Here is a 15,966-nt window from a genome sequence, read left to right as displayed (position 1 = left end):
CGTTTTCAGAGGCCAATCTGGAGCTAATGGCAGATTTACTTGTGAAAGTCTGGGCACAAAGGTTGCAGCAGTACAAGTTGTTATTAAGCAACATCACAGCGGGCTCTTAGCAGCAGTTGGTTCTTGTTGTGTGTAAAGGTCACTTCTGGGATGTCTGGCCAGATTCAGCTGCTGTGCAGCAACATGTGTTGGAATACTGAAGCTGTTTCCATGGCAATAGTGTTAATGTACTGCTCCAATATGTTTGAGCTTGCCGCGTGTGGGCAGTTCTAATCAGGTTGGAGTTCAGGACGTGGTGGTGTTTATTCCTTCTGGTTAATTCTCTTGTGTTCAGACAACATAGAAAATAGAACATAACATCAGTGTCAGGTAAGGCATTCTGTAAGACACTCAACATGTAGACAGACATTGACTTCTTTTATTATTATTATTGTACTTTGCTTGGTTTGTTTAGCAACATTTACTTGTCAAACACTGTAGTTCGATACCCAGTTTGGTGAGCAGCCAGCACTTTAAAGGATTCCACAACGTTAAGCACATGCTCCTCAGAGGTGAGGTCCAGCTCCTTGGTCAAACTGTTGAGGAATGTGTTATGGTTCTTAAGATGATGAATCTGCCATGTTTTTGGGGTCATCATTCAATGCTTCGTAGTCTAGGCCGCCGTGTAGTAGCCATCAGGTTCACTACCATCAGTGCTGTGCAGATGTGTGAGTGTATAATCCACCCAGCCTCAGGGAGCATCTTGGCTTTTCCAAGAACCCAGAAATGCAGGTAGATCCCTCTTAGCCCAACACGAGATGGTTAGAAAACTATGTGTGAACTGCTTCCTATGGATGGAATATGAGCTTGAAAATGCGTACTTAAACTCTGAATGTACGTACTCTGAACGACACGCAATAAGACTGAGAAGAGTTGAGTTTTAAGGACTGGCAAAGACAATTCAATGTGTGGGACTTGAATGAAACTAGATTAATGAGAACGCTTAAATTCCCATTTCATTTTATTTATGACTACCCATCTAAAGAGATATATCTTTTTGCAGACTGTTCAAAGTTGGCGGTGTTTAGCAGGATTAACGATTCCCAAATGTCCAAGTACAACCGTTAATATAGACCTTCCTTAATCCATCAAAGCAAAGGCAAATCCTCCACTGTGTTGTTACTTTTGGGTTTTGACAAAAGCCAGTGAATTGCTTTATTTCTCATTGTCATGTAGGCTGCACAATACAATCAGTAAAAGAGAAAGCAGTAAAAAAAAGGATATGAAAGTAGATAGGCATTGCTCACTGTAGAGTGAATCTGGATTCTGCATTTCAAAATGGGACTTTGAGTTAGTTGCCAATGTGTATTTTCAAATCCCTGCTACTACAAAGCTGTTGCGGTGTTTTGTCTTTGATGTTTCTTGACAGCTGACATGTTATTCACATTTCACTGTGAAAGAGCGGCGTAAACATGACGTCACAACCGGCGAACATGACTCCAAATCAGTCGACGGAACCTGTTATTCGTGAGAACATGGATTACGTGTTGCTAATTTTGGAGGTCGAGCATCGGCCCATTCTTCACGACATTTATCACAAACTTCACTTCCCTGTTCCCAGTAGAAACTGAATATTCTGCTGCAGTTCCGCCACAACTCTGTGTTTCCTCTGCCATCATACCTGGGCGTTGAGAGAAACATCACCCTGGATTGTGCATCCTCCCGCTCCTTAGGCTATTGAGAATAATGAAGTAGCACAAGGAAGGAATGGATATTGAAGATCAGGAGAGTGTGAGCGTGAGACTCAGCATGAGGTCAAAACATGCTATTTATATGTTCCAAGACTCTTTGGGTGTTTGCACCTGCAGAAAACCATTGGTGTTTTCCTTTGTTTTAACCTCATGGAAGCATTGTGGTTCAGGGGTTCCAGGTTTTTTCACTATAGAACACAGGCTGGAACAATAGCAGTTTATTGAATTCATCTAATGCTGCAGTCAACTCTGTTGTACAATAGTGGATATTTTATTCAGAAATTACAGAATAATTTCTTGCAATTCATACATATTCAAGCCTTTTTTCATTAAATAACATGCCTTTACAAAGATTGATGGCTGGTCAAATTGCCTGATGGGAAAAATCACATGTGAGGTGAGGAAACTAATTTGTTTTCACTGAATGCAGCGCTGAGTTGCGTCACACCATGTACTGGTTTTGAACATGAGTGGTATTTATTTACGTTTTAAATGTATTTATTTCTTAAAAAAAAAAAAAAAAAAAAGGGCCACGTAGCCACTTTTATTGTCGTGTTAAATTATTTCTTTTTGTTTAACATCACAGTCTACTGTGGTGAGAAAAAAAAAAACTGCTTCATCACAGCACCTGATACATGATAAAAATATTTAACTTAATTTAAAAAATATTTAAAATTAATGTTGTATTGTTTAATTTTCTATACATTCATACTGTTGCTGAATATGCATTTATAGTTTTTTTTTTGTCTTGCTTAATATTTGAATTTAATACAATTGCATTTTTTTATTTGCATTTCATAATTTGTGCTTGGCGTTATTCTACAATTTGCTTCTTGTTTTCTTGATGGATTCTTGTTTCCCATACCTGTGCATAGTTAAATGAATGCCCCATTTTACGGAGATTACATTTCTTTCAACATGATAGCAGTGTTTTTCCTTCTGTACATTCAATTAGATATTTTTTATGTAGGGTTAGGTATGCTTTTTTTTTTTTTTTTCTTTTTAGGAAATACTACTTCAAAAGATGCACCTTGGTTATTTATTTATTTATTTATTTTGTTAGAATACAACTTGAATATGTGTTATGCCATATGCCCCTTAGTATTATCTTTCTCGCTCAGAAATTTTTTTTGCATTGTCTCTCTTTTTTCCAGTCATACAGGTAGCATATTTCATGGGTAGTGGGTAGTTGGGTAGTTTAGATTTTTATTCTGCTGTAGTCCAACTCAGCAGTCGCAGGTTTTACTTGACTTCCTGCCATCCGATGGATTGGTGCATGGCGAAGGTCATACTCTGATCTATAGTCATTTATTTTTATTTACACACGGAAATTTTTATATGGGTTTCAGAAGCTTTTAACATGCGATGTGGATATTTAAATTGGAATCCCATTACACGCTAAATACAGTTGCTTCCATCAGCTGTACTTTGTGTTCTCGCCTCACTCACGTTGTCGTGCCGCTTGTTACAGCATTCAATTCCCCATTTCAGTCGGCCCATTCTGCTCAAGTATGACTCAGAAAGAGGTGTGTCAGTCTCCCATGCAAACCAGCAAAATGTGTGATTGCTAAACTGTATGCAGATGAGTGTGTATTCATCATGTTTTTCTTTGCCTCTTCTCTTTTGTGCTGTTCTCTGTTGCTCTCCAGTTTACGTCAGTCCTGTTACTTCTCATCACCATTTTTCTTTCTGAACCTGTGTTCCTTTGTAGGTCTGTGGTGTTTTAGCCAAGCAGCCGCGCATCCAGTTTCTTTACTCTTCCCTGATTTGTCAGAGAATCTGTGTTTGTCGGATATTAAAATTGGGCAACTACTCATCGACGTTGACGGCTGAATCATCATTCCTTGCAGACACAGAGTCTCGAGGTTTATAACTTAACCATTCACCATGAAGGACAGAGGCATAAAAGCAGCTGCTGCATCTTCACAAATTATTAGTCTGAGACGTGTCAAAATTGAGACGTGCCTTGCCAACATTTCCATCATTTCCTTCCAACTCAAAGGGCACTGTAGCTGCTTTTACTGCCGCTGTGCTGCTGTTTTGTTTTTTCTTTTTCTTTTTTCACAGCCATTCTTCTCACCATCAAGAAGCTTAAAAAGAAATAATTTTCTCCTGTTCTAGTAGCATAATAATACCTAAGTAAGTACCTAAACGTGTGGGGCTTGAATCACATGACTTTATATAGATTAAATGAGGACAGGTGGCATTTTACTTTTTTCTCACACTATATACAAAACCAGAAAATCCCATGGGAGGGTGTGCATCGTGTTAAAAAAAACGTTCTGACTTGCCCACCTTTTCTGCCGTGAACCCTCTCAAATTACTTTACTTTGATCAGTTGATCTTGCAAGGGCTACAGACAGCTGCAATAGCTGGTGCACTGTTGAAAAAAAAAAAAACATTTATCGCATTTATCGTTTCTAGTATATCACCTTGTACCAAAGGTTGTCATTTTCAAACTCTAAGATAAATCATGACGTCACGTTTCAGGCGAGATCGTCTTTTGACTGACAACATGGCATCGGTCAGTTGGTAAAAACGTATATGCTTCAGAGTAAACACACATTATATTGAAAGTTATAAACTGAAAGTCATGAACTGACTTACTGACTAACAAACAAGATGGATGGGACTTCCTAGTGACGTGCATTAGACAGAACAACTCCACAAATGACACAAATGAAGCTGATATTAAATCAATGGGGAACCCATCCACACTCACATGGTGTAATATATTGATGCTGGCAAAGGTGACGTTGCGTCCTATGCTGATGACAAATGGAGCTTTCTGCGTTGCATGTTGACGCACAGGTGACCCAAAAAGATGTGCTGTGTTACCAGCAGGGGGTGAGTGCCAGGCACTCGTATCCATATTTATTTTACGTGATGTGCTACATATGGCATCAGGATATGCCACGGATGTCGGGACATGTGTTTCAATTGAAAGCTTAATGCGCTGACATGCTATGATAAAGGCTGCCTTTGGTGTCAGCATAGGACGCTATAGCCCACTGTCTCAACATCAGTATGTGACACCGGAGGAGTAAGGTTGAGTTGCCTTGTGAGATAGCTCATCTCTGGACGTGACACTGACCTCACCATCCTTCCTCTAAGGACTACTTTATTGAATTATAAATAAGTCCCTTTTAAATCCATGCCTCAACTCTAAACAATAAAAGAAATGATTCAGCTGGAAAGGCTTTGCTTGCTCATTTCACCCAAGTAAAGCAAGGTTGTTGCTTATGCTACTTATATTCCCAATTTATCTGTTATCTGTACATTCTCAAGGATCCCCCCAAATGTAAAAGCTTCACTCATTTAAACTAGCAAGGACTCAACATACTTTATTGAATGCCAACTGTGGCCATCTGCTATCCTCCTACTTTCAGCTTGGTTTTGCTCCAGCTCACCAATGACCCAAATCTGCCAGGAAATGTGGTAGACAGGAAATGTTCTTTCCTAATTTGAAATTATGACACCACTGGACATCTATTTCCCGTGAACTGTGACTGTTGACATGAGGATTTTTGATGCACATGTGCTACTTGCCCCCATTTAAAGTGAGTTCCCTTTAAGTGAATCTCAAGAATCCTTCAGACCATTTGAGTATTCCATCAAAGAGTAATTGGAAAAAAAAATGGAAGAAAGAAAGCCATCACACCAACTCATCAAAGTTTCATGGCTATTTGAAACTGGTTTTTCCACTTCAAATGATCACTCCACAGTACTTTTCAATACACCTCCACCACATAGTAGGCACCCTCAGGACCACTGTGTTCCACAGCCATACGCCACATATCCGATTCAACAATTTTTACCTACATCCTGTGCTGTGGTGTTCAGACCCATTAGTCAGCAACTATGGAAAGTTGTGTATTTCCCAAAGAAGGCCTCCTCAGAAATGTATCAGTTATGTTTTTGAGCGTGGATGTATCCAAAAGCAACTCCAGGGTCGAGGTGAGCTCATGATTTATGAACAACTTAGGCATCGATGGGTGACATAGGTAAGGCGAGGCAATCCTTGGCTCCTGGTGTTGCTCATGGATTGGGAATGTTTTGCATCTGAATTTTTGAAACAATGTTTAGCTTCCATCAAGAGGGATTTGGATCTTTGTGATCTCTGTAGATACTGCACTTTCTCCTTATCAATTTGATCACATTTGAGGAGAAACTGAATGGGACATTTTCAGAATACGTAACAGTCATCAAATAACCAGCCTGACATGAAAAGTTTTGCTGTGTGGTAAGTGCATAAAACATTTAAGTCGCAAGTAGTTTAAGTGAAGTTCATTAGTGGCAGGACAGTACATGCTCATAGTTTTAGTCTGCTTAGAAAGACTAGGGTGCTCACTCCTTATGAGACTCCGAGTGCCTCAAAAGGAGACACCAGAACACGTCAACCAAGTTGCATTGTAGCAGTGAGGTGAAACACTGGCACAAGTGGTTTAACCATGTCCAGGGTGGACACTGGGCCTGATCTATTGGGCGAGTAGACAGGTTGATGCTCTGGATTCTGGGTGAGCTGCTGAGGTCTGATGGCTCAAGCAGGAGACTAGCCAGTAGGTAGTTGAAGGCATCTAGAAATAACAACAGCCTGGACCAGATCAAGTGTCCCTTTCTGCGGACGCATCATCCAATAAGTTTTGATTGTCTTTGACATGGAAGACTAGTGCCTCAAAAAAGTCTTGTCAAGGAGTATATGAAACGTACTACATAGCAGGTACTGAGGAATACTTTCCCTGCACATCCACTGTTCCCCAAGTAGCTGATATGTGATTTGGCTCATGTTTTTTTGCAAGGAGACAGAACCACCTGCATTTTTTCCACTTGTGCTCAACACTTTCATTTCAATTTCATTTCCAACTGATCCAGGTGACCAGTTTTAGCTGCTTTTCTACTAGCAGAACATTTTCACCTCACCAATGCTCTGGTTACTGTTACGTAAGCAATGAACGTAAAATATAAAAATAAGATAATGTTGTGATTGGTGATAGAAGTGAAAAGGTCCAAGTCCCAATGATGATACCCCTGACAGGTGAATTGAAATGTGTGTTACGGTTCGTACACATGGAGGAAGACGCAAGCAGAAGGTACCATGGGCCACATGTTTTTTTTTTTGTTTTTTTTTTCATGGGTGAAGCCCCACTTTACATCAGTGAAGGGTGTAGGAGGAAATGGTCAAACAAAAACATTCAACTTTTTTTTTTTTTTTTTTTTTTTTTTTTTAATCTTATCCCACCATCTTACAATCTTGTTCTAGCTATGGTATCCACAAGATAAATTGGAAAGATTAGGACATTACTTATTTCTAGATTTGTGGAAAGTTAATCTTTACTTTTGTCCTATATATTTTAATTTATTTATGCAAAGGCATAAAATCTTCTTCAATCCGGGTTTTGTTTTTGATTCACCTGACTCTGGAATCCAAACCCTAACAAAACTAATGAAAGAAATCCACTTTATTTTAGCCTATTTTTGTTGCTACAAAATTCAGATTCATCAACAGCCATCAATGCCAAGCATGGAATAGAAAGAGTGCCATATTTCACAAAATAAATGTATCAACAATAAAGGAAAATAATGGAATGTGTAAAAAAATCCACTTTTTTTCTTTTTCATATCCACACTTAATAGTGAATTATGGGCATCCTATAATATCACAGTTGAGATTTTTTTTTAATGACTATAGAACGAGAAGTAAGGTCTTACTACTTTTACCTCACGTTGCACCTGCAAACCTGAGAGATAAAAATATTCTGAGCCATCAAAAAATGATGAAGTATCATGGTGCAGATTCTCAGTGAATGAACCAGTTGTTGGTACAATATATGACCCCAATTCAACTATAGCTAGTTACCCTTGGTTCTACATCACTGTCTCCTCACTGGGTCTTTGTTTTGAATTGTCCAGAGAGAATGAATGCATAAAAAGGAGAGACTCATGGTGCAAGAGTAATTCCTCAGAGTAGCAGCCAGAACTATTATCATGCTCCACTGAATGTATTTTAAAAGTCACAATATTTGGCTGTCCCTTTACCTTGTCGAGTTCCAACATTTATCCAGGAGGGTCTCTCTTTTTTGGCAGTGTCAGAAAGTGAAAAATTACCTCTCAAGTATGATGACCCAAAACAAGAAGCCAGGCTCATTTATCTGGTGGCACTTAAGAAAATCCAGCCAGAGACTGCTCAAGGAGTTTAAATATAGTTTCATATATTTGTCTTTATGTTTTATCTTTAAGTATATTTTAAACTGTTTCACCAAAATACTTTGGGTTGACTAAATAATTCAAAATAATTTAATAATAATTCTAATAAATAGTGATGTTTCGGGGAAGTGTAGATCAACACTACCCTTAATTCATTGGGAAAAGGCATTATGTTGGCACACTTGTAAATGTAGTAGCAAATACATTTTTTTAAGTTGCTCCTCAGCAACAGTCACCTTGCTCTGGCTAAATACAACCACAAATATTTCACAGATATATTTAAAACCTAGGCCAGGCTGACAGTTCAGCTTAGTCAGCGACTTTGGGTCTGAGCTATGAGGTGGAATTTTAGGTAACCCACTTGGCACAGCCATGCACTGTTGGGAATCATTCAGACACTTCAGGTGCAGCTGCTTACTGGAGGTAATTGGACAGAGGGGAGAAGGGCATGCGAAACCCAGAGGACTTTTAGTGTATATTTTAGTTTGCCTCATTCTTCTCCCCCCGTGCCCTCGATCTGCTCCCTCACTGATGTATTGTTGTGGGTAGAAGCTTCCTCCCATGTTAAAATCCAACCCACTGCACACAGTCCATATATATATATGGATGTGTTATTGTTGTTACTTTATTGAGAGTAAGTGAGTGTAAAAGATGAGAACGTCTGACTCTCTCTTTGTGGCATTTGGAACCGCCATGAACTCAAAATTCCTTGCATCAGAAGTCAGACCTTCTCAGCACACACATTTCTTATTGCTGTTTTTTTTTTTTTCTTTTCATAATACATAGTTGCTGTAATTTGTCTTGAACTGTGTATCTAACCCTTTCCTCTGAAATACCAGCTTGGGTGACTGCAATCTCAACGTTTCTACTGTGAGGTTTCTCTTCGCAATTCCACCTATCTCACTTGATGAACTCCACCCCCACCCCCTTTTCGTCTTCCTCCCTCCCTGCTCCACACCTCAACCCCCCCTGCCAATACCCACTTCCAACAGAAGCTCAGAGTAAACCATACTACTCCGATTACTCCCCTACTCGTCTCCTCATCCACAAGATGTGCACCAGCCATTACCTGGATCTGTTCATCACCATAGTCATCGGTCTCAACGTCATCACCATGTCCATGGAGCACTACCAGCAGCCGAAGGTATGAATAAACACCCACTAAAAAATGTGAGAAATTAAATACACAAATAGTTACCAAGGAAAACTGGATGCAGCCCAAGAACTATAAATACAGGAAACCCAATGAGTAATGACATACCAGATATCAAAGGAAGCAGTTTAGGAGGAAATGTGAAGTGGTGACCCCAGCCATATTGCAAAGAGAAGAACTGGCAAGGTGGCTGATCCTGAGAAATTGTTTCACCACATCTGTGACCCCTTGAGTTGTTGTACTACTTTGGCAGTGTTGTCATAATGTCCAAACTTGTAGTTTGATGACATGTATTTCTGATCTTCTCTCAGGAGTTGGACGAAGCACTTAAAATATGTAACTACGTCTTCACGCTCATCTTTGTTCTGGAGTCCGTCTTCAAGCTCGTGGCATTTGGCTTCAGGCGTTTTTTCAAAGACAAGTGAGTACCATAGAGAACTAGCCATCGTACGGCCTGATTCACCGTCCTTGAGCCACATCAGCCCGAGAGTTTGCCCATGTCTGCTGCGATTAAATTGATCGACTTTGCCACCTTGGAAAAAACTGTTGTGGAAAAGCTGCTTTCAGAGAGATGAAATATAGGTTTTTCCTCAAGTCCTCAAGTACATTTCTGAGTGAAGCCTGCATGAATACAAACAGCCTCATTAAGCGCTCGTAAAACACGCAGCCTCAGATGATTTCATTGCTTTGAAATCTTTGGCGTCCTTCAGAAAACCACACAATAACGCCACACATCACACTATCAGGAATTCACTTGCAAACACAAATCTCAGCAGTAGCTGTTGGGCCAGAAATGACCACCAGTGGCTCCGCTGCGTCCTTTTTCTTTGCCAGAGAACATTACAGCATACTTTTGGGGTCGTGTGCGCGCCAGCTTCACCAGATCTGTTGAGCCATTTGAATGCACACACTTCAACAAGATGGTGATTGTGGCTATTGAAACGTATAACCATTATTTAGCTAGGAACCATATATCATCACTCCTGAATGGTTCCTTATCTGGTGGCCTTGAAAAGTGGGTCACACCACAAAACTTCATATTGGTTGGGCTGCATCTTGACCGCCAACAGTGAGGTAGATCATCTACTTCATTCCATCCCAAAATATGGGCTGAGCATCTAAGTTCACCACACAAATGGAAGGAAGTCAGTTAGGTATAACAGGGGAGTTGACTTCTGTAACTCGAATGTCGATAACTCTCCTGGGACAATCGCTTTCATAAAAACATTGCAACCATTTCAGAGAGAAAAAGAAGTGTCCACTGAAGACGTCAACAGCACCTCCTAAAAGAAAAAGAACAAGATAAAAACTTCAAAAAATCTCATCAAAAACTTGGAAGTTAAATGAAAAATAAAGTGGCAGAACTGTCAGCGAGAAAACAAGCTAAATTTACACATCTGGCAATGTGTCGTGCAAAAACTCTGGCTCATAAATGTTTATTTTCCTTTATTCTAGCGTGCCACACATTAACTGTTTTCGGGGTCCGGATATGAATCTGGTCATTGTGTTCTTCTTATTCTGTCACTTTTATCTGCAGGAGTCAAATGAGTTATGGAGCAGAATCTAACAGCAGTTTGCACCAGCTCTTCCGAGGTTGTTCCGAGATTTGAGGCACTGGAACTGAAAAATGACAATCTGCATATGTGTGTGTGCGCGCGCGTGTGTGTGTGCGTGTATGTAGGTGGAACCAGCTGGATCTGGCCATCGTACTGCTGTCCATCATGGGCATCACTCTTGAGGAGATCGAGGTCAACGCGTCACTCCCTATTAACCCCACCATCATTCGCATAATGAGAGTGTTGCGAATTGCACGAGGTACACACACCTACGTTGCACCCATTTTGGAGATGCCTCGGTGTTGGAGAGTCTTGTTGGCATGTTGCATTGCTTTCTGGGTGTGTTTTGCACACTTAGAGTCAGTCTGCATGAAAACAGAAATGAAACTGACAAAGAACAGGATGTTGAGGTTTTTATTACCATTATATTAGTGGATTTAGTTTTCATAGTTTATGCATATATATTTTCAGTATGAAGTGTCAAAGCTTTTGCAAGATAAAAGAATTATGGCTATTTTTCCACCCCCATGTCTACAGTGCAGCGGGAATGTAAAGGAGTTTGTGTGAGTTTCAAATGGCAAGATGTATTGAGGGAGTAAATGAGGAGAGAGCAGGGTAGCAGGAATGATTAATAACATCTGACCTGAAAATAGATTACAGTCTGGTGGTGGGGACTTTGGAAAAAGAGCTCCTGATAAACGAGTCAAAAAGTGCTCAATGAGAGGAAAGTTCTAATGGCCTTTGCATTAGAGTCTGTGGGCGAGAGATAGAGTTCTTGATGAAAGATAGAATGAGGAGCTGGGAGAGGAACTTTAAGGCAAACGGACAGCTCACTCACCAGGGTTTGGAAGCATTAGTTGTTAGAATGTGTTGTTGTATTGATTTGTGAGGCTCACGGTGCTTCATCTTCATCATATAAGAAGAGTCAGTCGACTACACACACAGCCTTTTCCCCTCTAGCAATCTGTTTCAAATTCACGGCTCCTCGATGGAGCTATTCGCCATTGTCCCTATTATCCCTATTCTCAAGTCAAGCCCAAGACAACCAAAGTAATGAGTCAAGTCAAAGTTAAGGTCTTTGCCCTTTAGAAAAAGGTGAAGCCACTTAGAAGGTGCTGAATTTTATGTGAGATTTTGTGGCTGATAGCCACAAGGAGGGAGTGGCAGTAGCCAGGGTGTGAAAAATGAGGGTATGTGTGAGCGGGAGGTCGAGTTTTAGAGGTGACTTTCAGCTGAGAAGAGAACACCAAGAGTCCTGGTTTTGGGAAGCATGGCCAAGGCCTGGGTGAAATGATGATTTCTGGTTTTGAGGTGCTGGAATTGGAGAATGTTCTGAACCACCAAGACTGTCACTTGTCACCACTGTACACAGTGGGTGAACAAGTCATATCGTTGCGGTTGCAAATCTGTCTGTTCAGCAATGAATTTTCCCTCAAGTTCCCAAACGCTTTGGCTCTTACAATAAGATCTATAGTGTCTGTGCAAAAGCTGTAGAAAAAACATAGGTTAATGAAGTTTCCCTTTACCCTCTGGCGTACAACTGTATGTAGAACAAGTAGAACCAGCTAAGTAGATCATGATTCTTGCAGTCTTTGTGTAGTTATTGTATATTTAATTGAGCGTGCTTCACCATGTTTTATAAAGCTACTCAAATTTCTCATGCATGTGGGTGATGTTCAGCATTAATCCAATATGTTTAGGTTGTGGACCGAGTCGAGTCCAAACAAATCATTTTACTGACTCTTGTACGTGTTTTTTCTTAGTTTTGAAGCTCTTGAAAATGGCGGTGGGAATGAGAGCGCTGCTGGATACAGTTATGCAAGCCCTGCCACAGGTATGATCTGAATATTTCATATATTTCGTTGTATTCCCTGTCAGCCAAGTTGGTCTGGCACTAATATAACCACCCAATTAATGTATTTTTGCTCTCTTCCATTCCGGGGTCTAACGGTTTCCTGAACGCCCTGCAGTGATGAAAAAGTTATTTTGCTCGGAACACGTGTAGGCGGATTTGAAAGCCGTTGCTGTTTGTGGATTAGGACGACTTTATAAACGTTTGAACGTTCGCCTGTGTCATATTTTCAGCTTGTTTTTTTTTTTTTTTTTTTTTGTGTGTGTCTCTAGCACTGAATCAAAGATGGAGACATTGTTTCGGGCTAAAGTTTTCACAGCTTGTCAAAAGAGTTGATAATTAAAACACCCTCGTATTTGCCAACTGTGTCACGCTAATTGGCGCCGACATCTACAGCAACGCTGCCGAAAAAAAAAAAAAAACCCCGGTCCATTAAACAGCTCATCATTGTATTCAGAATAGACACCCGATGAGTTGCACCTCTATCAAAATAACTTATTTACAGAGCCCCAGCATGTAACAAAGGGCTAACAGCGGGAAATGAAATCCAAAGAATCACAGCAGGAGAGCTGAATATTATGGTAGCTATTTTTAAAAATAAGAAGAGATATATATATACACAAAAAATGTATCTTTTTTGTGCGTGGCGTTTACTCCAAATTTTATTATTTTCCTATATTTACAATCCATATTATACATTATGTATAGAAAAAAATAATGAACACATCTATCTGTATTTCCCTTCAAGGGTTGCCAAGCCAGTATCCTGCACCTACTGTATGCGTCCTCCTACCCAATGTCCTCATTTATCACAAGCATGAACCTCTTTGCGCTTTGATTTCAAACATCCCTCATCCAATTCTTTCTCTCCTCTGTCACAGGTCAACCATGAGTGTCTCCAAACGTTTAACACACACTCCTTTCTTCACCTCCCATGGTCACTCTTTAAATGATAAATTATGTTTCGATGAAAATCTCCAGAAAGTCTCCAGGGCACTCCAGCACTGTATCACCCTAGATCATGAATAAATGGTTACATTTGTCCATTGACTTTCATGTAATAGTATAATCACAATGGACCTGTTTTCTGATACTTTGTCTGTTTCCGGTGTCGCTAAGGGCTGGTGATCTCTTATAAAAATTGGTACAAAAACAATATTTTCAACTCAGTCTTTTGAATATTTTAACACTGTTGTGTATTCCACTGCAAATGTGTTTTATATTCTGTATTACAAGATGTTCTGCAGACTGTTTGAGGTTCAGCCCAGCAACTTTCCGTTGCTAAAACTACTTTTATTCCATTTTCTCCTGCAGCTAGCTTGACCTTCTTTATTCCCAACTTGTTTTCTCGCTGGAATAAGTTGTTTGTTATTCTCCGCCTCGCTGGTTTGTTTTGACTGTGTTTGCTCTGCTGCAGCTAAATCCCGTTCTCTTCCTGTTTCCCTTCCTCAGGTGGGAAATCTGGGACTGCTCTTCATGCTGCTCTTCTTTATCTTCGCAGCATTGGGAGTGGAGCTTTTCGGAGACTTAAGTAAGGAGATGACTGCACACTTCGTCTGCAGATATGAGCCTCATACGGATGTTATCACACCCTCAGTGGGTCGACTGAGTCCATTGTTATCACTCTCTTTTGTCCTTTGTTTTTATCACCAGTGCCCTTTTAAAGTTAAGCATTAGCTAACTTCTATATCTTTTACTTTATTTATTCATATTTTTACCTTAAAGCAGGGGACTCAAATTGGTCCTCAATGGGCTGCAGTGGCTACAGGTCAATCAAGCGGTCACCAGTCTGAAAGCTGTCATTGGTTGATTCAGTCAACAGTTTTGTTTGACAGTCAAGTGTTGCTTGTTTCAGCTGACACCTGATTGGTTGACCAATGTGTGCTTGTTTAGTTGGAACAAAAAAAGCCCCTTTGAGGATCAGTTTGACACCTCTGCCTTAAAGCCAATGCAAGATGGCATTGAAGGATAAAAAATAAAATTGTGAAACATAAATTAAATGAAAGTAAGAATTTATCATTTAAATATATATATAATGGGCAAGTAAAAATAAAAAATAAAAATACTACTACTAATAACAATGATCTTATGAAATGCCAAAGTTTGAATGAGTGTTTCTGTCAACCTCCACTGGCATTCATTGTCACTGAATTCAAATCTCAAAATCCTTCATTTTAGTTTTGTTCTTTCTTTCAGTATGTGATGAGCTCCATCCATGCGAAGGCCTTGGTCGCTACGCCACTTTTAAAAACTTTGGAATGGCATTTCTACTCCTTTTCCGAGTTTCCACTGGGGACAACTGGAATGGCATAATGAAGGTAAAATAATTGCCAATGTGAGATGACATTTACGTCACCAGTCTTGTTATGACAATGTTGTTGTTTTTTTGTAGTGGGGAAACAGCAAAATGACAAGTGACATTGCCACAAGAGGGTCATTTTTGTTTAGCACCACAACAAAAACAGACATTCATAAATGTGATGTATATCAGGAAAAGTTGTTATGTAATAATGGTGAGCTTACACTAGGTTCAGGGTTTGAAACCAGGAACTCCGGTTTCCTCCCACATGCCCACTAGGTTAATTGGACACTCTAAAATTGCACCTTCCATTTTTTTCCCATATATATATATATATATGTATATATAAATGTCTTGTTGTTGTTGTCGTCACTGTTAAAAAACACGTCAAATTATTATTTATATTCAATTATATTTATGGGGGAAAAAGGGAAAAAAATTAAAATGTGACTATTCTTGATTGATAATGATATTGAATAATGAATAATGAATTTCATTTGACACAATTTGATATGATTCCTGTAGGACACACTGAGGGACTGCGCACAAGAAACCACCACCTGCTACAACACCGTCGTCTCTCCCATCTATTTTGTCTCCTTCGTCCTGACTGCGCAGTTCGTACTTGTCAATGTGGTCATCGCTGTTCTAATGAAGCACCTGGAGGAGAGCAACAAGGAAGCAAAAGAGGAGGCCGAGTTGGAGGCCGAGCTGGAGCTTGAGTTGCAGGCGGAGGGCGAGAGGGCGGCGAGGTCGCCACAGCTAAACCCTCTGGCTCTCGCCGTGGATAGGTCAAGCTCGGGGGGTTCCCCATGCAGAAGCACTGGAGGAGGAGACAAGGAGCAGGAAGGGAGTAGACCTGCCGACACACCTGCTGCTGATATACCCAGAGACTCTGTAAATGTAACTGAGGAGCCACCTTCATACCCGGAGCTCCAACAAGAGGTGAGGAGACGTGTGTCCTGTTTGTCAAAACCTGTTATTCAACCAACCCTAAACTATAAAAATATTATTTTGGTCACCTGGTATCAAAACTAGGCAATAATTTAGTGTCTTCATTATCATAGGCAAAATTATTTCTCCAATGTATGAAACTTAACTGAGCACCTATTTTGAATTAAGTCTTTATCTGAACCCCTTTAAGTTTGAGAGATTTTGCTGGCAGTACCTAT

General features: G+C 40.1%; 1 protein-coding gene across 13 annotated transcripts in view; it reads left to right on the top strand.

Annotated features, from left to right (window-relative positions):
• Positions 1 to 15,966, top strand: part of cacna1g (calcium channel, voltage-dependent, T type, alpha 1G subunit) — a 183,307-nt gene that overhangs the window by 157,743 nt on the left and 9,598 nt on the right. For 9 of the 13 annotated variants that reach the window (XM_053854153.1, XM_053854164.1, XM_053854157.1 and 6 more), the window contains 7 exons: positions 8,927 to 9,078; positions 9,399 to 9,508; positions 10,769 to 10,902; positions 12,407 to 12,477; positions 13,948 to 14,026; positions 14,692 to 14,813; positions 15,320 to 15,739. In XM_053854153.1, the coding sequence (XP_053710128.1) occupies positions 8,927 to 9,078; positions 9,399 to 9,508; positions 10,769 to 10,902; positions 12,407 to 12,477; positions 13,948 to 14,026; positions 14,692 to 14,813; positions 15,320 to 15,739 (1,088 nt within the window). The remainder of the gene's footprint in view (positions 1 to 8,926; positions 9,079 to 9,398; positions 9,509 to 10,768; positions 10,903 to 12,406; positions 12,478 to 13,947; positions 14,027 to 14,691; positions 14,814 to 15,319; positions 15,740 to 15,966) is intronic. The other 4 variants (XM_053854163.1, XM_053854156.1, XM_053854152.1 and 1 more) reach the window with 1 other exon arrangement.

The sequence above is a fragment of the Synchiropus splendidus genome, chromosome 1 (genome assembly GCF_027744825.2).
Source record: "Synchiropus splendidus isolate RoL2022-P1 chromosome 1, RoL_Sspl_1.0, whole genome shotgun sequence".
NCBI lineage: Eukaryota > Metazoa > Chordata > Actinopteri > Syngnathiformes > Callionymidae > Synchiropus > Synchiropus splendidus.
This window is presented reverse-complemented; position numbering and strand designations above follow the sequence as displayed.